At 42.6% G+C, this 24,038-nt stretch overlaps 1 protein-coding gene across 4 annotated transcripts in view; it reads right to left on the bottom strand.

The window, feature by feature from the left end:
- LOC139267291 (cytosolic carboxypeptidase 2-like) overlaps positions 1-24,038 on the bottom strand; it is a 438,496-nt gene that overhangs the window by 139,692 nt on the left and 274,766 nt on the right. For 3 of the 4 annotated variants that reach the window (XM_070885365.1, XM_070885363.1, XM_070885364.1), the window contains exons 3-7: positions 20,488-20,853; positions 14,808-14,931; positions 13,002-13,100; positions 7,009-7,112; positions 3,393-3,585 (exon numbers count right to left, since the gene is read on the bottom strand). In XM_070885365.1, coding sequence (XP_070741466.1) covers positions 3,393-3,585; positions 7,009-7,112; positions 13,002-13,100; positions 14,808-14,931; positions 20,488-20,853 — 886 coding nt within the window. Of the gene's footprint in view, positions 1-3,388; positions 3,586-7,008; positions 7,113-13,001; positions 13,101-14,807; positions 14,932-20,487; positions 20,854-24,038 lie in introns of those variants that run through there. The other variant, XM_070885366.1, reaches the window with a different exon arrangement.

Below are 24,038 nucleotides of genomic sequence, written 5' to 3' on the forward strand. Positions count from 1 at the left end.
ATCGGGTAGGCCTAAGAGTTAAGAAATCCAAGTGTCTGTTTCTCGCGCCCGAGGTTGAATTTTTGGGCAGAAGGATTGTCGCTGATGGAATCCGCCCAACAGAATCCAAAACCGAAGCAATTCGTCTGGCACCTAGGCTCCGGAATATCTCGGAACTGCGCGCCTTTCTCCGGCTACTCAATTACTTCGGGAACTTTATGCAGAACTTGAGCACACTGCTGGATCCTCTCCACGTGCTACTCAGAAAAGGGTGCGATTGGTTTTAGGGGGACGCCCAAGAATGCTCAATAAGGCACGCAACCTTCTATGTTCCAACAATGTTTTAGCCTTTTTTGACCCAGGTACAAAGCTAGTTCTTACATGTGATGCGTCAGCGTACGGGGTTGGGTGCGTTTTACAGCATGTCAATGATATGGGTAAATTACAACCCATTGCTTATGCCTCCAGGTCACTTTCGCGGGCGGAGCGCGGGTACAGTATGGTTGAGAAGGAGGCGTTCGCGTGCGTGCACGGTGTCAAAAAGATGCACCAATACCTTTTCGGGGCCAAGTTCGCGTTAGAAACCGACCACAAACTCCTCACGTCCCTGCTATCCGAATGCAAGGCAATAAACGCCAACGCCTCGCCGCGCATTCAGTGGTGTGCACTCATTCTGGCGTCTTACGACTACACAATAAGGCACAGACCAGGCACAGACAACTGTGCTGACGCGCTTAGCAGGCTACCCCTGGCGACCATGGAAGAGCCCGACGAACAGGACTGTGAGATGGTCATGGCAATCAATGCTTTTGAATCCACAGGTTCGCCCATGACGGCTCACCAAATCAGAGCCTGGATGACCAGTGACCCCACGTTATCCTTAGTCAAAAGATGTGTTTTAACTGGTGACTGGGCAGAGGCTCGCGATGCCTGCCCCGAGGAGATCAAACCTTTCCATAGGCATATGCATGAACTATCACTACAGGCAGACTGCCTGATGTGGGGCAGCCGAGTAGTTATGCCCTTGCGAGGCAGAGAGGCGTTTGTCCGGGAGCTCCACCGCGAGCACCCGGGCATCATCCTTATGAAGGCCATAGCCAGATCCCACGTCTGGTAGCCTGGCATTGACACGGACTTGGGGCTCTGCATCTGACGGTGCACCATTTCTGCCCAACTTAGGAATGCCCCCAGGGAAGCCCCCGGCCCTGGCCCACCAAACCGTGGTCGCGGGTGCATGTAGACTATGCGGGCCCATTCATGGGCAAAATGTTCCTCGTAGTCGTCGATGCATTTTCAAAGTGGATCGAATGCACCATTTTAAACTCGAGCACCACCTCCACCACTGTGGAGAGCCTTAGAACCATGTTTGCAACGCACGGAATTCCTGACATATTGGTCAGTGATAATAGTCCGTGCTTCACCAGCGCAAAATTTCAAGATTTTATAGCTGACCACGGCATAAATCATGTTAAGACGGCACTGTTCAAGACGGCCTCCAATGGCCAGGTGGAGCGAGCAGTGCAAATCATTAAACAAGGCATGCTAAAAACCCAAGGTCCCATGCTGCAGAGCCGCCTGTCGTGACTGCTGCTGGCATACAGATCTCGTCCACATTCGTTGACTGGGGTTCCCCCTGCGCAACTATTGATGAAACAGACCTTAAAGACTAGGCTCTCGTTAATCCTCCCAGACATGCATGAAATTGTTGAGGCAAAGCGCCGGAAGCTAACTGAGTACCATGATCAAAATTCGAGGGGGAGGTGGAATGAGATAGGGGACAAAGTCCTTGTGCTAAACTATGGCAGGGGTCCCAAATGGCTTGCAGGGACAATAACAGGCAAGGAAGGAAACAGGCTGCTGGTTGTACAAATGGACAATGGCCAAACCTGCCGGAGGCATGTAGACCAAGTAAAAAGTAGATTCACCAACAACACTGAAGAACCAGAGGCAGACTACAGTGTGGAACTTACACCACACCTGGTGGACAGACAGAGGGAACAACCTGAGGAAAGGGCAATCTCAACAGACAGCCCAGGCGAGATACCAGCAATCATACTGAACGAAAAACAGGCGCCAAGGCAAACAACTGAACCACAACTAAGACGCTCCACGCGAGAACGTAGACCACCTGAGAGACTGAACCTATAAAGACAATAAGACCTTGGGGGAGGGTGACGTCATATATCTCACACTATTGCATATAACTGTATCTTACCATGCTATACATGACTGTAACTAGATATGACCTGTAACCACAAGCATACTTTACCACCAGGGTGCACTTGCAGGAGTCACTGCATACCTGTTTCACACAGGTATATAAAGGCAGGTCTCAGGCAAGTGTGGCACTCGAGAGCTGTGAAATAAAAGTGCAGGTCCAGAGTGACCTTGACTTCAGCATGTGCCTCGTGTAAGTCTGTACTGCAGGGTCAGGACTTTACACAGGGGACACAGTCTTAGGACAAGGGATAGGCCATTTAGGACTGAGATGAGGAGAAACTTCTTCACTCAGAGAGTTGTTAAGCTGTGGAATTCCCTAGCACAGAGAGTTGTTGATGCAAGTTCATTGGATATATTCAAGAGGGAGTTAGATATGGCCCTTATGGCTAAATGGATCAAGGGGCATGGAGAGAAAGCAGGAAAGGGGTACTGAGGTGAATGATCAGCCATGATCTTATTGAATGGTGGTGCAGGCTCGAAGGGCCGAATGGCCTACTCCTGCACCTATTTTCTATGTGTCTATGTTTCTATGTTATGCTTGAACTATATAAAACTCTGGTTAGGCTACAGCTGGAGTACTGCATGAAGTTCTCGTCACCGCATTATAGGAAGGATGTGATTACACTGGAGAGGGTACAGAGGAAATTTAGGATGATGTTTCTGGGAGTGGATGAGGACTCAATAGGCTGGATTTGTTTTCATTGGAACAGATGAGGCTGAGGGGAGACTTCATTGAGGTGTATATAATTATGAGGGTCCTAGATATAATGAATAGAAAGGGCCTATTTCCCTTAGCAGAGGGGTCAACAAACTGGGGGCATAAATTTAAAGTAATTGGTAGGAGGTTTAGAGGGGATTTGAGGGGAAATTTCTTCATGCAGAGGGTTGTGGGTGTCTGGAACTCACAGCCTGAAAGGGTGGTAGAGGCAGAAACCCTCACCACATTTAAAAAGTACTTGGATGTGCATCTGGTGTGCCGTAACCTACAGGGCTACGGACCAAGAGCTGGAAAGTAGGATTAGGCGGATAGCCTCTTGCTGGCCAGCGCGGACACGATGGGCCGAAATGGCCTCCTTCCGTGTTGTAAATTTCTATGATTCTATGATATTTGTCTACTAATATCACCAAAGATAATTTCGAGGGTATGTTGCCTTACAATTTGGGATAAGTATACAAGAACTGGGCTTACTTACACCCTCCAAGCCTGATGTAGGTTTCCAGATTCAAATCTTGACTCAAAAACCAGACTGGGAGCCCAGTCCTCTGGAAGTGAGTGTGGAATTGACACTTTGTTATTTTTCCTTGAGTCAAACACCAGTTGTTTACATCTTGAAGGATTGTTCTGAGCTTGTGAATCATGCCACTCCACTGCAGTACTGTCAGAAACTATTAAAGGAGAGAACATTTTAAAGATGTTATACAAGGTATATTTTTTTGAAATCTGAAGAGATTGAAAATTGTGCATTAAAAATTCACCCTGCATTTCAAAGACTTACAGGACTCAACATTTTGATGTTACTATTAAAAAAAAATTATCCCAGTGTTTCTTGATATATGAATTTTCTGTGTGCATACCCATCATTTGATTCAGCAGTCAGCCTTTCATACTTGATGCTGTAATAATTGTTGGGCTCTGGGGAAGTGAGGAACTGGAGATTGCTGCTACATTATGGCCTACATTTCCCAAATTAAACATAAGAAACTTCATAAAAGATTTTATAAAATAGTTCTGTTCTTTTTTTCACAGAAATAAATAATTACTTTGTTTGAAGTTCATGTTTGGTCATTCAGAGCTGCAGAATCATTACACAGAAGCAAAAACACGACTCCTGCTCATACCTGCTCATATTTCTTTTGAACAGGAAAATGCCATTTTGGCCTTTAGATTGATAGTTTTATCCTTTTCCCACATCCTCAGCATATCCCTCAGTCACCCACACATAAACATTTTGTTACAGTCACCTTCCCAGATAACTTATTTCATATATCTATTCACCTTTGTGTGACGTAGTTCTTCATGAACTCCTTTTTACATGCAGGTCCCAAAATTCCTGGGATGAGGAGGCACTTAAATTAACTATTTCTCCTGCAATGGGGGGTGGGGGGGATGAATATTTATGGCTGAAACCGGATCCATCAGGCTTCCACCGCATTTGGCCTGCGTCAGAAATCCTGATCTAATGGAAGATCTTCTGCCCGTGCGGTCTTCCCAAGCTAGCCCAGGAGTTTCCACCCACCTCATCCTTGTTGGGCCCAGTGGATTCCATACCTGCCTACAACCTGTTGTGAGCCTCCTAAAGACTCCAAAAAATAAGGGCCATGTGTATCAATCTCAATGGGATCAATTTTCTTCTTAATATTGCCCCACCATTCCTAACTTGGAATGAGGACTTCTTTTCACCTACTTCTTTGGCCTGATGGGGGCCTCAATCTCCCTCCTTTGGAACAGCACAATGCTGCTCTGATTTTCTACCAATACTGGGCTAGGCTGCACATCACAAGTATGTAAATGACCCATTCGACAATTTTGGAAGGGGTTACGGTCCAGATGTGATAACCAGTTAGATCACAAGAGGGTTCTATTGTTATACCCTTGGGTTTTGCTATTACATAATTAGATGTTGGGCAGTACGGACACATCCCTAAACATAAGACATTCAGACCGCAAGTTTCCTTTCAAAACATTGCTTCAGTCTTATTTTGGTGTTACATACAGCAGAATAGCTTAAAAGGACATTATTTTCAGGAAAAAAGTGTTTGGCAAAACATACTTTATCTGAGGAGGAAGAATGGTCAAAAAAGCTGTACATTTCCATCTTTAGGATGTCTCACACATAAACCAATAATGTGGTAAAAAATCTGTGGCCCTAATGGTGTGTTCCCAAATCAACTTCAGTGGAAGAGCTATGAATGAGGCCAGGATCCTGATGTGCTGGGTCCTGGCCTTGTTAGCACAGAACCTCCATGCACCCCAAACAAGGTGAGTGGTGTAAGTGAGGAACCAGATCTCAGTCTGGCCCCAGCCTAGTGGAAGAGCAGCCAGCATGTCGAATGGGACCAGAGACATTGGCTTGCCAAAAAGCACAAGTGGGACCCACATGGCATTGAGGCCTGAGTCATGACCTGAACCCCTGAAGATGAGAGTATTTTTGCAAGTAAAGAATATTTTCAGGAGTGCCCCATATCCAAAACCCCAGTCCACAGTTTCCAGCCTTGTCTGACAGTCAGCACCGAAAGATATGCTACTAGTGGCTGTTCCATTATTTGTTTTGATGAAAAGATTTTCATGATGATTATGCCCATTTAATGAGACTACCATTAATACTGCAACACCGCTCAGGTTGGACTAGGTTTTCCGATCGTAACACTGATGGTAACTTATTAAAATGGTTACTATTGGTGTTATGGAACATACAAATAGGAGTAGGCCATTCAGCCCCTTGAGTCTTTTTCATCATTCAATTAGATCATGGCTGATCTGCACGTTACACCATTTACCAGCCTTTACTCAATTTCCCTTGATTCCCTTACCTTACAATGATCTATCAATCTTAATCTTGGGATCCAGGCCAAAGTGGCAAGTTGGATCCAAAATTGGCTCAGAGGCAGGAAGCAAAGGGTAATGGTTGATGGGTGTTTTTGTGACTGGAAAGCTGTTTCCAGTGGGGTTCCGCAGGGCTCAGTACTAGGACCCTTGCGTTCCGTGGTATATAATCAATGATTTAGACTTGAATGTAGGGGGTATGATTATGAGGTTTGCAGATGATACTAAAATTGGCTGTGTGGTTGTTAATGAAGAAGAAAGCTGTAGGCTGCAGAAAGATATCAATGAACTGGTCAGGTGGGCAGAACAGTGGCAAATGGAATTCACTCCGGAAAAGTGTGAGGTAATACATTATGGGGAGGGCTAACAAGGCAAGGGAATACACATTAAATGGTACAACACTGAAAAGTATAGAGGAACAAAGGGACCTTGGAATGCATGTCCACAGATCCCTGAAGAGAGCTGGCCAGGTAGATAAGGTGGTTAAGAAGGCATATGGAATATTTGCTTTTATTAGCCAAAGCATAGAATACAAGATTAGGGAGGTTATGCTTGAACTGTATAAAACACTCGTTAGGCCACAGCTAGAGTACTGCTTGCAGTTCTGGTCACCACATTATAGGAAGGATGTGATTGCACTAGAAAGGGCACAGAGGAGATTTACGATGCCTGTACTGGAGAATTTTAGCTATGAGGACAGATTGGATAGGCTGGGTTTATTTACCTTGGAAAAGAGGAGGCTGAGAGGAGCCCTTATTAAGGTGTATAAAATTATGAGGGGCCTAGCTAGCGTGGATAGGAAGGACCTATTTCCCTTAACAGAGAGGTCAACAACCAGGGGGCATAGATTTAAAGTAATTGGTAGTAGGTTTAGAGGGGATTGGAGGGGAGATTTCTTCACCCAGAGGGTGGTGAGGGTCTGCAACTCACTGCCTGAAAAGGTGGTAGAGGCAGAAACCCTCACCACATTTAAAAAGTACTTGGATGTGCACTTGAAGTGCCATAACCTACAGGGCTACGGACCAAGAGCTGAAAAGTGGGATTAGGCTGGCATGGACACGATGGGCCGAAATGGCCTCCTTTCATGCTGTATATTCCCTATGATTCTTTAAGTTACTGTTTTGCGTATTTACCCTGTCGAATCCCTTCATCATTTCAATGACCTCAATTAGATCACTTCAAAATACCTAGACAAATTTTGATTGCAGTTTTATTTCAAAGACCAAATAGAAAATGTTTCTATAACTGGGAAATAACACTATCACCTTCTTCAATCTTGTGCCAAAGTGCTTCACTTCCAGGACAATTCGTGATGTGCCTTGGAGTTGAATATAATGGACCAAATCCTGGGGGCCAAAAAGGACCATGTCTGTATTGAGATATACAATGAAGATAATTAGTAAATTCATACTAATTAAAACCAATTTACTGGAAAGTATTCCTTTATAGAATCGTTTACAAATTATGAAATGCAATATATTTGATTCCTGAAAGTGAAATTTTATTTCAAATTAAAAAAAATCTATCTCAAAAAAGTTTGTAAATTAACATTAAATTAACAGTAAATTAACAAATTCAAGAATTATCTTTGTCACTGTTTTATGAACTCTCCCTGACCCATTAGTGGCTTTTATAAGGTAATATACACATGCATGTGGTTAAAATCACCCTTTTTAAACAGATATTTTCAATGAATACCCAACAATCAACTCAAAATCTTTTTTCCTTTGCACTTTTGCAGTAGGCACCCATCCATTGTTTACTTGTTCCTGGCTTCCTGCCAAAACACCTACAACTCTTTTTATAGAAAACAAAAATAAACATTAAATCAAGTGCATTATTAAAGGGGAGGGGGGGGGGGGGAGGAACACTCCAAACAATTTTCAAGTGCCCTTTTTTTGTGTGTGTTTTTTTGGGGGGCACTAAAACCACAAATTATACAAGTGCCCCCTGGCTAAAAGGGGAGGGGGACACTCAATTCTGGCACAATAAACCAATTAAACTTTAAAACATATAAAATCAAATTAAAATTTGGTTGCCGGGGGTGATGGTGCACTCCAGTCCCTCCGACGGCCACCTCTCGCGGAAGGCCGCGAGTGTACACCGGTGGACACCGCATGCTCCATCTCCAGGGATACCCTGGCTCGGATGTAACCGTGCAAGAGAGGCAGGCCAAAACACCTACAACTCTTTTAAGGAGACAAAATAAACAGTAAATGAAGTGCCCCCCGATCTGGGGGACACTTCAAACATTTTTCCAGGCCCTTTTTTTGTTTTTTTGGGTTTTTTTGTAGTTTTTTTTTGTTTTTTTTGGGCACTAAACTCATAATTTTTACAAGTGTCCCCTATAAAAGGGGAGGGGGACACTAAAAACCCAGCAATTAAAACAAATTAAACTTTAAATCATATAAAATCAAATTAAAATTTGGTTGCCGGGGATAACGATGCACTCCAGTCCCTCCGGCGCTTACCTCTCGTGGAAGGCCGCGAGCGTACTGGTGGACACACCGCGTGCTCCATCTCCAGGGATACCCTGGCTCGGATGTAACCGCGGAAGAGAGGCAGGCCAAAACACCTACAGAGCTGATTCAGTGATCCCAGCTGAAAACTGACCAGCTGATCTCATTTTATTTAGTGAAGCCAATGTATGAATATAATTTGAATTGGCTCCCTGTGCATTTCCATGAGGTCTGGAAATGATTGGCACAGGGCAGGATATTTGGAGAGCAGTGGAACTTGAAGTCTGTTTCTTGTCAGCCAGTGGCCTCTGAGTCAGAAAGTTGTGAGTTCATGTCCCACAGTGACTACACTCCAAAAAGTACTTCATTGGCTGTAAAGTGATTTAGGAAATCTGGTGGTTGTAAAAGACACTATATAAATGCAAGTCTTTCTTTCTTTTCTTGTCTGCAGAAAATAAGCAAGGCAGGAGTGGAAGATGGCAAAGGAAACACAGTAAGAACAGCCTCCTTGGATGAAGACAACTTGAATGTTCTCTTGGAATAAGCAGTCACCCTGGGGCTTGCACCACAAAGTGAGGCAAGCATGGTAGGAGGTGGTCGGTGAGCCAACATCATCTCTCACATTCGCAGGCTATTCACAGATAAAAATAAAATTCTCGGGCTTGAGGAGAAGTACCAAGACTAGGCTGGGCAGAATTTGCCAACTCTAATTCAATAAATACAATGCATGCCACAAACACTGTGCTATTAACTTTGTGCAGCACTGAAAAAGGATAGGAAGCAATGAACCAACCTTTCAGATTTTTCACAGCTGCGCTGTCATGTCTGTTTTTGCTATAGGATGAGCTTTGTGGCCTATATAGAAAATGCTTCTAATGTTGCACCAAACCTCTGCATGTTGTGGCTGTAAATCAAACTTGTACTTGAAACTATGACTTTGCACAAGTATTAAGGAAAGACACTAGAGTGGCATTCTCTGCTCATACAAATGCTTACATCCTTTTGTTTTGTCTGGATTTAAAGACGAAGGCTGTCTACAGCCAGAGAGAGACAACATGGACTGCTGACAGCTGCACTAACCTGAGAAGACTCAAACAACATGAGGAGGCAGCCCTAAATAAATGCTTGGCAGCTTGATGCCAGCCCACCAAGATAAGTAATGTTAATCTTCTTGTACCTCCTTCAAAGTCGTTTAGTCATTGAAACCCAGGCAGATTCTGAATAACAGGAGCATGGCACACAATACATTTGCACTGGAACTCTGACCACAGCCATTTCACACAGGCACCAGGTTAACATATGTTGCCTTTTTATAGGCGTCTCCCAAGATGATATAGCTGACACCAGAGTAGATCAGCAAATCCATCCATCTTATGAGCACCAGTCACACAGTCTTAATCGTGCAGGTACTATTTCAGATACATCTGTTGTGGGAATGAAGCACACAGCACAACTGAAGAGGAAGAAGTAGCAATGACAATAGAGGAGCAGGAATCAGATCATTAGATGCCCAGCTCCAGCTACAAGGACCAGGGATCGTTATCTTATGGTGGTTTCTTATGGAAGGGCTTTGAAAATGTTCAATGCGCTCTGCATGTTATATTGAAGAAACTGTCGAAGTGCAGCTCCAACATCAGTGCAGCAATGCATGAGGGATTCCACAACTCCATGGCAGCAGCTGAGTGAAGAGGTCTAAGGTGCAGATGCTGTTTCTCTCATGAATATTGAGACATAGGGCTTGAGTTACAGGACATTTCCAGTTTTCATGAAATAGGCTAGGTGATTGGATGGAGAGAAACATGATAGAAGGCTTCGCACTTCTAAGTGTAGCGAACAGTCTGTTCCCAGGGGCTGAAATAATGTTCATCAAGGCATTGTAAGATGAGACAGCACCCTCTATCCCTGTGGTGAAAGTTCTGGCTACTGTTACGTTTAGAATCTGCTAGCACCGACGAAACCAATGGAGAAGACATATGAAGAGTTATGCATGCTGGTTTAAAAATACCTCAAGCCAAAGGAGAGCATCTTGATGGCCAGGTATCGCTTTTATACACACCACCGCTCCGAGGGCCAGGGCGTGGTGAGCTAGGTCGCTGACCTAAGACGCCTTGCGGGATCGCGCATATTTGCTGGATTTTTGGGGGTAGTGTTGCGAGACTTTTTTGTGCTTGGAATCAGCCATGAGGTCATTCTTCGCAAACTGCTGTCTGTCAAATCCCATCCTTGTCGCCAATTGTTACATTTAGAATAACTCCACAAGGCTGTATATCTTAAGCTCAAACTGTTGTAACCTTGGTCTCTTTATTGTAACTCCAGAGTGAGGAAGCAGCGTGGTGGACTGCCTTTTATACCTGCTTGCCCAGGGTGTGCAGGTGACCCTTGGGTCTCCCACAGGTGCGCCCCCTGGTAGCAAGTCTTACACATTGGTAATGTTTACATACATAACAGCTACGATGAATTCCTCGGTTGTAAAATGCTTTGGAATTTGTTGAAGATATGATTCCTTCCTTTCCTTTCCTTTCTTTAGTTTGCTGAGATGGGCAGAGGTTTGTGAAAGGCTAACAAGTAATTCAACATTATCCTCTGTGAGTCTACCTGTTCTGTCCCTGGTGGTGAAAGTGACAACAGTCTTTGATTGTTTTGTCATTTTAATCACTTGGAGGAAGAGGAAATTGTCAAGCAGCAGGCAAGGCACAGGCCAAGATTTTCTGCGGTGGTGCGTTCAGCTGCAGAAGTGTCGTGGGACAGGCTTTCCACCTGGCCGACTGACCGAGTGCTGACCCCAACAAATTTCATGATGTCATTCTCATTGAAATTTTTTGGGCAGACATCTAAAGATATTCCTATCTTCACTTGAGTGCTTGCCATAAAGGAGGGAGTAGGAGGGAGGGAAGAATGGTAACTGCTGCAGTAGATAGACAACTGCAACCACTTAAAAACATAAAAATTAGGAGCAGGAATAGGCCATATGGCCTCTCAAGCCTGCTCCACCATTCAATAAGATCATGGCTGATTTTCAACCTCAATTCCAATTTCCTGCACTGTCCCCATATCCTTTGATTCTCCCAAAATCTATCTAGCTCAGCCTTGAATAACCTGAACAACTCAGCATCCACAGCTATTTGGGGTAGAGAAGTCCAAAGATAAACAAGCCTCTGAGTAAAGAAATTCTTCCTCAAGTCAAGTCTTAAATTGCAGGCCCCTTATCCTGTGACTATGCCCCCGAGTTCTAGACTCTCCAACCAGGGGAAACAACCTCTCAGCCTCTACCCTGTCAATCCCCATCAGAATCGTATATGTTTCAATGAGATTATATCTAATTCTTCTAAACTCCAGAGAGTTTAGGCCCAATCTACTCAACCTCTCCTCATAGGCAACCCTCTCATCCCATGGATCAACTAAAGGATCTTCAAAGATTTAAAAAAAAAATCCTGCCTCCAATGAAGTGATAAAATCTACCAATGTAAAATTGCCAGTTCATTGTGCTTAAATCGATTTCTGATCCTGCCTTAAACCTTTAAATATAACTTAAGGCATTGTGCCTGGCAACAGTGGATGCCTGTTGAATGCTGGTGTAAGTAATGTCCAATGTCATTGGGGTGATCACGACAACAAGTGTGATGTATTGACATTATTCTGTCATTAGCGTCTCACTTAAATATGCCTGCCTGTATTTGTGTTGGCACATCCATTAATCGGCACAAATGATGGCAGAAAACTGGAACCAGCATGAAGATAGGCGAGGTCCGATATTAGCCATTCCTGCCCAATTTTCCAGCCCCACTCACCTAAAATATGGCACATGATCCTTTTGCACGACCCAAAGATCCCAATAGAGCATACTCAAACATACGAGATAATAAATTCATCCACTCAGGTTTTCCCGATTCCTTTGAAAGCTATAAGACTTCAGAACATCTTCAATCTCCCTTAAATAATTATTATAATTATTATATAAAGAAAACTGTATTTCATGCAAAAAAAAATGATTGTTGCGCATTTTAACTAAAGTCATTTTAAAATTATGGGCTCAAAATTGCATAGCGCCCCCTTCAGGGTAATAACTTTGCAGGAGTGCAAAAGTATCGCTGGGCACTACCGAATTGAATCCGACGTGAACTTCCGGATTGGCACTCCAGCAGGGAAGTGGAATGCTGAATCAAGCGCTATCACTTCCCTTGGAGCGCTAAACGGAGCAAGAGGGGTGGTAGCAGCAGAGTGCTGAACAATGTTCCGTGCAGCGGCACCAGACTCACAGACTCCTTCTCTCCTTTAAAGGGAAGGGTCAATGCTGAGGTCATTTCAAGGTAAGGCTGGGAATGGTCAGTGACTACACCTGTGATCCACGAAGAGCAGCCCATAGCACTCTAAGCGAGTGCAGGGCTGATCTACCACGGGATGGAAAAGATTCAAAAAATAGCACAAGCGGCCGGCCGAGGTCATAACACCTTCTGCAGCTGCTTTGTTGACGCCCGGCAAATTTAAGATCCGGGGCGATAACGGGATGCTGCGCACCGGATGAAGCCACGATCACTGGGACGCAGGAGATTGAGGCAGTACGTTTTAGCACGAGTGCTAACCAGCCATGCAAGTTCGCGGGTGTCGGTAAGCCATTGGCGTTCCATTATTGCCCCCTGAAGGCGCTAACAGGAGGTGCAACGGAGGCTAATTTCTCCTCAATCTTTCAAGGTTAAAAACAATGTATATTGATATCTTAATAAATACCGATCTGGACAATTATAGATTTATATTTTCTATCAATAAAAAGATCTACCTTAATAAAATTAGAAAACTGTCACCTGTTTGAAGGATCTCCATTGGTGTTGTTGCTATCTTCCTTTAACTTGCTCTTTCTTTTTCTTGAAATAATTTCTAAAAATCCTTCTTTGGAGTATTTCCTGAGATTGAAGAAAGCACAGAAGAATATCTCTCCTACTTTCATTTATTCACCATGAGTCATTGGTACAGGCCAATCAGATACACACAAACCTATTAAAACTATGAAGGTGTCAACAGCTGATGACATGTGCAATAAGAACAAAAGAAATAGGAGCAGAAGTAGGCCATTTGGTCCCTCGAGCCTGCTCCGCCATTTAATAAGATCATGGCTGATCTGATCATGGACTCAGCTCCACTTCCCTGCCCGCTCCCCATAACCCTTCACTTCCTTGTTTCTCAATTGAAAATTGCAACTAGTTGTTATTTCAAGAACCAAAAAAGTAGATATGAGATGCAAAACTGGAACTGGTTCAGTCAATCTTGATATGAAATCCTAATTTACTCCTATGAGCAATTCGTAGGAATGAAATCGCATCTTCCAATCAGTCACTTGTGGAAGTATTTTGTGTGGGAATAAGAATTCTAATTGTGCCTCCCATTGACAGCAGAAAGTGATAACTGCAGTTAGCAAGTTAATTCCAAGAGGGACAGATGAACATGACCAGCAGCATAACCATGGTGGTTAAACTGGTATTGCAATTCTACACAATAGTGATAATTAAAGAGAATTAATTGGACTATTGCCAAATTTTGAGATTTCAATCAGTTTACACAGAAGGTTATGAAGCTGTGGAATGCACTACCAGAGATAATTGAAGAAGAGGCAATGTCAGCATTTAAGAACAGGTTATGTAAGGAAATGATTACATCTTTATAGTCTTTTAGCTTTTGCCTGTGAAGTGAGTTTCAATGTTCAGTGGGAATTATAAGTTACAAGAGACTTTAGCTGATAAGTATTCAGCTACAAGCTTCTTTGTCCTAGCGCTGTTGATATCTCAGCTGTCCCACTATGGATTAACTCCTCCAAGGACACACCTGTGCAAGGAAAGTGATAACTCGCCTGTAGGAGAATCTTGTGTCCCTGTAACAGTTCAGTCAAGGTGAAGGTTTGGGGAGTGATTCATGTTAAAACTGGTGCTATGGCAGCTAATTGCAAGCAGGAAAGGGGTACTGAATGATCAGCCATGTTCTTATTGAATGGTGGTGCAGGCTCGAAGGGCCGAATGGCCTACTCCTGCACCTATTTTCTATATTTCTATGTTTCTATCAGATAATGTGGAAACCTGCAGATTCTCACATATGCAGAGTGAAATAAAAATTTAAAAGGTGGGTGTTAGAATAAATACTTCCGAATTCGACAAGGCCTGACCAGCTGTTCACCTCGAGCTCCAAAACTGTAATGTGTGAATTCTCCGGTAATTCATTTTATCGTAAATGTGACCTTAAGTATAAGTATAATTATTAATGATAGTTATCATTGTGTATGTGTAATTATTAGTAATAATAGCTATCATTGTACGCTTAATTCCTATGAAAGCTAATAAAAGCCTTTGAACCCTAATATCTTGTAGAATAACTTCCAAGTAAGGACATCCAGACATCCATTCTCATTCGAACAGTTAAGTGGGTGCTTGAAGGAAAGGGAACATAGGCACAGGAGTAGGCTATTTAGGGGGATGAAGGAATATGGAATTAGAACTACTGTAAACTTCTATGGCTCTAAATATTCACCGTAGTAAACTATAATTTATTTTTGCTGCATTTTATCAATTATTTTCTGTAGAATTATAGCACAGTCTAGTGTCAAAAAAGTCATTAAAACTTACTTGAATTTCTTGAGCTGCTTATGGTCCAGGAGTGGCAAGACCCTATCTCTCATCAGTCCCTTGATAGTTGGATCCTTTGATCCTAGGCCAAACTGGATATTCTTATCCAAGGTATAGACCCCTCCTGTGATTAGAATGAAAAATGCCATATTCTGAGTAGCAAAACTGAACTCTTAAATTCATAAATTATGATTATGTTTAATTTTCAAACTCACATTCAAATCCTTTCACGGCCTCGCCTATCCCTATCTCGTTAACCTCCTCCAGCCCTATATCCTTCGAGAACTGCATTGCTGGCCTCTTGTGCATCCCCCACTTCCTTCTATTGGCAGCCACACCTTCAGCCCTATAGAATCTAAGCTCTGGAATTCCCTCCCTAAACCTCTCTGCCTTTCCACCTCTTTCCCCTCCTTTAAGACCATACATAATACCTACTTCTTTGATCAAGTTGCTAGTCATCCATCCTAATATCTCCTTCTTTGGCTCGGTGTCAATTTTTGACTGATTACGCTCCTGTGAATTGCATTGGCACGTTTCACGACGTTGAAAAGTGCTATATAAATGCAAGTTGTTGTTGGTGCTCCTTATACAGTATCCTAAAGCACGCTTCACAGTAGGATTAAGTGCTGGACAATTATGCAAATTAGTAGATTACCTCCAAGCCACATTCTCCTTCTTATTTCCATTTTACTTACCCTCGGCCACCTGGATCATCGTTAACTCTGCCAGTGTGGCATCACCAATGCCATCATGCACGTTCTCCTTGCAAGAATCAGCCCACAGGCATGGAGGCTGAAAATCCTTGGCGGTTCCACTGATCTTCCGCTGTAACTCCAGCAGGAGACTAGTGGAACTCCCAAATAATGGCAGAGAGCATGTTGTGCGGGATCTCTGCTAATTCTGGAAGTTTCTGACATGCTTTGTAGATGCTTCAGTGGTTTGATGGAAAGGAGGAGTTGCTTGGTCACGTTATTCCAAACCTTGGAATGCCAGTGCAGGAATCCCACTGCAGGAGCTTCTCCTGCATTACCAGATGAACTTTCCCAGAAAAACAACACAAAACAAATTGCTGGGTCTAAAAGGCAGTTGCAGATTCCAGTTTGTAACAACAGCAGTTTTCACCTTTACTCAGAACACATTGAGAACCAGTACCAACTGACCTGAAGACAAAACGTAGAAAGAACCAAAATCAAAGTGTGACATCACAAGAAAGAAGCGAAGCGAAGTGATTGGTTGGTGAGTTTTTCTCTCTTTTCTGGGGCATTGGTATGAATTAAGAGCTGGGGCTAAAAACAAAACTTGAAAACTTAATTAATGAAATACACTAGTGATGGCAGGTCAGGCGATGTGTTACTGCTGTTCCATGTGGGAGTTGGTTGATCCCATTGAGGCCTACAGCGACCACATCTGCAGTAAGTGTCTGCAGCTCGAGGAACTTCAGCTCTGTGTTGATGAGCTGGAGACCGAGCTGCAGACACTGCGACACATCAGGGAGGGGGAGAGTTACCTGGACGCTGTGTTCCAGGAGGCAGTCACACCCCTTAGATTAATTAATTCAAATTTGGTCGGTGATCAGGGACAGGAGGGTGTGACTACAAGCGAGGCACGATCCAAGATCCAGTGATGGAGGAACCTCGGTCTTTGCTCTTGTCCAACAGGTTCGGGGCTCTTACTCCCTGGACGAGAGCAGGGACTGCAGGGAGGATGAGCAAATTGACCACAGCACCGTGGTACAGGGGGCTATTCAAGTGGGGGGAGTAAAAAGAAACGTAGTGGTAGGGGACAGTATCATTAGAGGAATAGATAAGGTTCTCTGCAGCTGAGGGCGTGAGTCCTGAAGACTGTGTTGCCTGCCGATGCCAGAATTAAGGACATCTCCTCAGGGCTGGAAAGGAACTTGGAGTGGAGGGGGACGATCCAGTTGTGGTCCACGTAGGTACCAACGACATAGGTAGGGCAAACAAAAAGGTTCTACTGAGGGATTATGAGCAGCTAGGGGCCAAATTAAAAAGCAGAACCACAAAGGTAATAATTTCTGGATTACTACCTGAGCCATGAGCAAATTTGCATAGGTTAAATAAAATCAGAAAGTTAAACACGTGGTGTGGGAGAAATGGGTTTTGGTTCGGGGGACACTGGCACCAGTACTGGGGTAAGAGGGAGCTGTTCCATTCAGACGGACTCCACTTAGACCGTGCTGGGACGAGTGTCCTGGTGAATTGAATAACTAGGGCTGTGGAGAGGGCTTTAAACTAACTAATGGGGGGAGGGTTCAGGTGAGCAGAAATTTAAAATGTCAAAGAATAAGGAGAAGGCAATAGAGCAGGGTAGCACTGGGGAAATGAAAACCAGAGTATGCCAGGAAGGGACAGAATGTATAAACATGAAGGTGAATCAAAAAGTGGGGTCAAAGCAGGAAAGAATGGTAAAAAAACTAATTTAAAAGCTCTTTATCTGAATGCAGGCAGCATTTGTAACAAAATAGATATAAATGGGAATGATCTGATATCCATTACAGAGACGTGGTTGCAAGGTGACCTGGACTGGGAACTAAATATTCAGGGGTATTTGACAATTTGGAACGACAGACAGAAAGGAAAAGGAGATGGGGTAGCACTGTTAATAAAGGATGAGATCAGTGCGTTATTGAGAAACGATATTGGCTCAGAAGATCAAGATGTTGAATCAGTTTGGGTGGAGATAGGGAATAATAAGGGGAAAAAGTCATTGGTGGGCGTAGTCTATGGGCCCCCTAACAGTAGCTACACTGTTGGATGGAGTATACATCAAGAAATAATGGAGGCTTGTAAAAAAAGGAACAGCAATAATCATGGGTGATTTTAACCTTCATATTGATTGGACAAAGCAAATTGGCCAGGGTAGCCTTGAGGAAGAGTTCATAGAGTGTATCTGGTATAGTTTCCTTGAACAGTACACTGCAGAACCAACCAGGGAGCAGGCTATCTTAGATCTAGTGCTGTGTATTGAGACAGGATTAATAAATGATTTCCTAGTAAAGGATCCTCTAGGAATGAGTGACCATAACATGGTTGAATTTCAAATTAAGTTAGAGGGTGAGAAAGATGGATCTCAAACTAATGTCCTAAGCTTAAATAAAGGAGACTACAAAGGTATGAAGGCAGAGTTGGTGAAAGTGGTCTGGGAAAATAGATTAAAGTGTGGGATGGTTGATGAGCAGTGGCAGACATTTAAGGAAATATTTCATAATTCGCAACAAAAATATATCCCAATGAGAAGGAAAGACTGTAAGAGAAGGGATAACCATCCGTGGCTAACTAAGGAAATAAGGGATGGTATCAAATTGAAAACAAGGGCATACAATGTGGTCAAGACTAGTGGGAGGCCAGAGGATTGGGAAACTTTGAAAAGCCAGCAAAGAATGACTCAAAAAATGATAAAGAGAGGGAAGATAGATTATGAAAGTAAACTAGCATGGAATATATAAAGACAGATAGTAAATTTTTCTACAGGTACATAAAAAGGAAAAGAGTGGCAAAAGTAACTGTTGGTGCCCTAGAGGATAAGACTAGGGAATTAATAATGGAGAAAAGGGAGATGGCAGAGACGTTGGACAAATATTTTGTATCGGTCTTCACGGTAGAAGACACTAAAAACATCCAAATAGTGGATAATCAAGGGGTTATAGGGAGGGAGGATCTTAATACAATCACTATTACTAAAGATATAGTACTCGGTAAAATAATGGGACTAAAGGCGAACAAGTCCCCAGGACCTTATGGCTTACATCCTAGCGTCTTAAAAGAAGTGGCTGCAGAGATAGTGGCCGCATTGGTTTGTAATCTATCAAAATTCCCTGGATTCTGTAGCGGTCCCAGCGGATTGGAAAACCTATTTAAAAAAGGAGGCAGACAAAAAGCAGGAAACTATAGACCAGTTAGCCTAACATCTGTCGTTGGGAAAATGCTGGAGTCCATTATTAAGGAAGTAATAGCAGGACATTTGAAAAATCAAACAGAGTCAGCATGATTTTTATGAAAGGGAAATCATGTTTGACAAATTTGCTGGAGCTCTTTGATGATGTAACAAGTAGGGTGGATAAGGGGGAACCAGTGGATGTGGTGTATTTGGACTTCCAGAAGGCATTCGATAAGGTGCCACATAAAAGGTGACTGCACAAGATAAACGTTCACGGGGTTGGGGGTAATATGTTAGCATGGATAGAGGTTTGGCTGAATAACAGAAAATAGAGAGTCGGGATAAATGGGTCATTTTCCGGTTTGCAAACAGTAACTAGTGGGGTGCCGCAGAGATCGATGTTGGGTCTCAACTATTTACAATCTATATTAATGACTAGGAATGTAGCCAAGTTTGCTGATGATACAAAGATGGGTGGGAAAGCAAATTGTGAGGAGGTCACAAAAAATCTGCAAAAGGCTATAGACAGGCTAAGTGAATGGGAAAAAATTTGACAGATGGAGTATAATGTGGGAAAATGTAAGGTTATCCACTTTGGCAGGAAAAATAGAAAAACAAATTATAATTTAAATGGACAGAAATTGCAAAGTGCTGCAGTTCAGAGGGACCTGGACGTCCTTGTGTATGAAACAAAAAAAGTGGTACAGCAAGTAATCAGAAAGGCAAATGGAATGTTGGCCTTTATTGCAAGGGGGATAGAGTATAAAAGCAGCGAAATCCTGCTTCAACTGTACAGGGTATTGGTGAGGCCACACCGAGTACTGCATACAGTTTTGATCTCCATATTTAAGGAAGGTTATACTTGCATTGAAGGTTGTTCAGAGAAGGTTCACTGGGTTGATTCCGGAGATGAGGGGGGTTGACTTATGAAGAAAGGTTGAGCAGGTTGGGCCTATACTCGCTGGAGTTAAAAGAATGAGGAGTGATCTTATTGAAACATATAAGATACTGAGGGGGCTCGACAAGGTAGATTCAGAGAGGATGTTTGCACTTGTGGGGGAATCTAGAACTAGAGGACATAGTTTAAGAATAGGGGTCGACCACTTAGAACTGAGATGAGGAGGAATTTCTTCTCTGAGAGGGTTATAAATCTGTGGAATACTCTGTCCTAGAGAGCTGTGAAGACCGGGTCAATGAATATATTTAAGGCGGAGATAGACAGATTTTTGAGCGATAAGGGAATAAAGGGCGATAGGGAGCAGGCAGCGAAGTGGAGTTGAGTCCATGATCAGATTGCCATGATCTTATTAAATGGTGGAGTAAGTTCGAGGGGCCTACTCCTATTTCTTATGTTCTTGTGTTCAACAGGCGGGCATTCCAGCCGCCCATTTGAAGGCTCCTTCCAAGATACTGGCAGCTGGAACACCAACGTGATACGTAACCCAATGTCATTTTTAGGCTGGTACCACCCAGTTTACACTGGGCCACTACAGTTAAAATCAGTCCTGGTGTTGCACATCCTTGTGCTGATTTATGCCCTTGCCCACCAAAATTATGCTGCAAAACCAGTGGAAGAGCATCAGAAACAGTAGGCCTAAAAGTGCACTGACAAAAAGAATGATCCGGAAAAGGATCTTGTCAAATCTTAACTTTATGCTCATTTTTATTCGGTGCCTGTCAAAAAGCCAAGCTTCTGATCGATGGCCCCACAATATTGGCATTTCCTACTTCTGTGTAAGTCAATTGCCAAATGGATAGCATAATATTAAATAATCCCAAATACCTGGAAATGCATTAAAGTCAGATTGCTGTAGGCTCGAATGAAATAGCTCTTTCATTGAGGCCTCCAGACCTTTTATTTTATAGCACTGTTTCAAAGCATCAGAAAGGTGACTTCCCCAAGCTCGATGGCAGTCTGGTAGACCGATATGTGTGACTGCTCTAGTTGGTGATTCGGTGCCTGATAGAAAGTTGAGGGGGAGTGCTTGTAATAAGTCCTCAGTGATCTCGCACTGGTCATTTTTCTGCTCGTCAACATTCACATTGAATCTTCTTGCTCTCTCCGAGGTTGATGTATCCAGAGTTTCCAGGACTCTGTGCTCCAGCTCTGCTTCCAGCTGGTTCTTCAGGGATTCTTGCCATGTTTGGTCTACACACAAAGGCAATATGATTAGATCTAGAAAGCAATATATACAAATGAGATCAGTCACACTTTAATGCCTGATCAATGAATAGATAATCTTCCAGCGCTGGAAGATAAAATTGCAGACTTCAAGTGTAACTGTTATTTTTTTATATCAGAAGCTACTATAATCCTATAATAGATTCATTACATTGTTGATGCTTGGGTACTTTTAATAATATTTAACAATTTAGGTGCATTCTGTGTAGGTGAAATATAATAAAACGTTTTAAAGTTTCAGAGCAATAAACACCAATGAACTCTTCCACAAAGATTTTCGGTAAAAATTTTGACCTAATTTTAGCACTATTGAGACTTGAGTCAGATCATCGAGCAGACCAGTCACATTCCTTCTTAGCTCTTACTACATGTACATGAACAAATTGTAGCACAACTTTGTAAAAAGGGTACTTGGACCTGGTAAAGTAACAGGAAGATGGCTTGTAATCACAGCATAAGCTCCATCCCACCATGCATGCAGGAATCAGATCTTTAAACTGCAGTACAGAAGCATCTGAAATCAATCCCACAATTAGATTTTAGGCACCAGCTGATGTTTATCCCAAGGCAAATGATCTAATCTCTGGACTTAATCACCAGTTTGTCTGTATCAACATATGTCTGCAATGTGACCTTTGGAGACATCTCAGTGCCTGTTCATTTTAAAAGGTGATAAGCTGTCATAACCAATATTAGGTTTACAAGAAAATAAGAAAGAATGAATGAGAAAAGAGCATCTGACCCAATTATTCCAGAGCCTGTGCACAATATAACTAATCATAGATTATATCTCAGCATCTTAATATGCTGACGGAAGGTTCTGCAACACTCCCTGATCCCCATAAGGTATTTAGGCAGCATCCCCAAAATGATCATGGCACCACAAGCAACCAGACTATTCTCCAAATCCTTCATGGGGGAAGAGTTATAAAGATCTGATTAATCATGAAAGCACCCTTGTAGGTATTTTATGTAAAGCTTTATTTTACATTGGATAGGATTTTCAATTCTGAAATTGTGAAATCCATGGTGACTACTCCTTAGTATATTTTTGATTTCTAGATGTTTTTCCATTGCATCTTTGAGTTAGTCAGCATCTAGGCAGAGAACAGACAAATTTATATTTTGCGCGTGGAGCCTTCTTCTGTTCTGAGACATTAACTTGCCTGTTCTCGTCACAGATGTTGACTGACCTGCTGCGGGTTTCTAACATCCGCTGCTATTTTTATACTTTTCTGTAGGTTTTGGCCACACACAAGCTCCGGCTACATTGTTGCAGTTTAATGGGCTGTTTAATGTAATAATAAACATAAATTTTGCATTTATTGCAAAGAAAATATCTTAATATTGGTAGTTTGGTGCTTTCTCCAAAACAAGCAGAAAGAACAAAAGCTAAGATTTCACATATTAACACTCAATCAGTTGCTTTGACATCACAGGTTCAATGACGAGGCTAACCTGGGTGCTCTTTGCCTTCCTGTCATTGTTCATAGGTTTATATGTAACCTTTAGGGCTGCTGACCAAGGGCCGTGCGGCTCTTTGTCGGCCGGCACAGACATGATGGGCCAAAATGGCCTCCTTCTGCGCTGTAAATTTCTATGTTTCTACGTTTCTAACCTGATCAGATGTATTGGCTGACAAATTCAACTTCTGCCTGAAACAGGTTCCGAAGTTGGCAGTGTGCATGGTATCTTGAGACACAGCATTACAGACAACTGCATAACATGGCTCCCGGGTAAGAACTGTGTAGCACATGACTTTCTTATATACATCAGTAGTCCACTAGGTGGTTCTACAACACTTCTCCCTCCTTATTGAAGAAGTTAATCATAGCAAATAATAATGGTACATGGTATACAAAACTCTTGGTATACATTTCTCAAATGGAACCCATTTAATGTTTCCAAATTCTACTATAGAATTCTGTAGCACAAACAAGATATTAACTTATTTTTCATATTTACAGATTAAACTTAACCGCTGTTTTTCTGTTACGAAGAGAATAGCTTATTTCTTGAACAGAACTTTTCCAATCTTGTTGTAGGACTTTGACTCATTCTAGGCTGAGCCTGAGAAGTTTTTCTCCAAGGGTTGAACTTGATCTACATTTGGACTCTCTACACTTTCAGATTGTATGTCTGCCAAACTCAGGCTCAGATTAAAATTCTGGCTTGCTCTTGGACTTGTTTCTGGTATATCTGCAGTAGGATTTGCTATTGGTATTCTACTTGTAACAAGATTATCTGACACGTCAGAATAAACTGAATCATCCCAACTTTCAACTCCTTCTGTAGGTAAGATATGATCAATGTGAACAAACCTAACCTTTCCATGATCAAACATCTTGAACAAATATGTGTGAGGACCACATATCTTCACTACACTTCTTGGTAACCACCTTAACCATTTATGGTGATGGTTCTTCACTCTAACTTTCTGATTCAATTTCACTCTCTAACGCTACCTTTATCATGACACTCTTTCTGACTTGATTATTTCTCTTTTACTGACTGTGTCAAGTCTGGCTTTAATAACGAGAACCTGGTTCCTGGCTGTCATTTGAGAAACAACTCTGTTGATTTTCTACCAGCGATATGAGTATTCCAGTTGGTAATCAGAAAATTTGCAAGTTTGTGGTCCAACGACAACTGACGTTTCTTTGGATTTGCATCCAACATCTGCTTGATGAGGGCATGTTTGACAATTTGTAATTTGCTCTCTGCTGCAAAATTTGAAACAGGGTGGTATGATGAAACTTTGATATGTTTCACACCATTTCTGCTCATGAACTGTGTGAACTCTTCAGAATAGAATTGCGGCCCATTATCAGACACAATTTTTTCTGGGAGGTCGTATGAAGAAAACAGTCTTCGCAAATTGTCTAGTGTTTCATTTGTTGTTATTTTCTGCATCGGAAACACCTCCACACACTTCGAATTACTATCGATCACTATGAACAATTGCTGACTGTCATGTATGTACATGCTGTTTGTAGCCACCAGATGGTGTCATTGATGGAGGCCACTGAGCAGCACGCACATGGTGCTGCTCTGGTATAAAAGGCCAGCCATTTTGTGAGTCAGGCACATTGGGCCAAATAAAGCAGAAGCAAGGTTATACCTTGCTTAGTTAAACAGTACTCAGTTTGAAC

This window comes from Pristiophorus japonicus, chromosome 7 (genome assembly GCF_044704955.1).
Source record: "Pristiophorus japonicus isolate sPriJap1 chromosome 7, sPriJap1.hap1, whole genome shotgun sequence".
Lineage (NCBI taxonomy): Eukaryota > Metazoa > Chordata > Chondrichthyes > Pristiophoridae > Pristiophorus > Pristiophorus japonicus.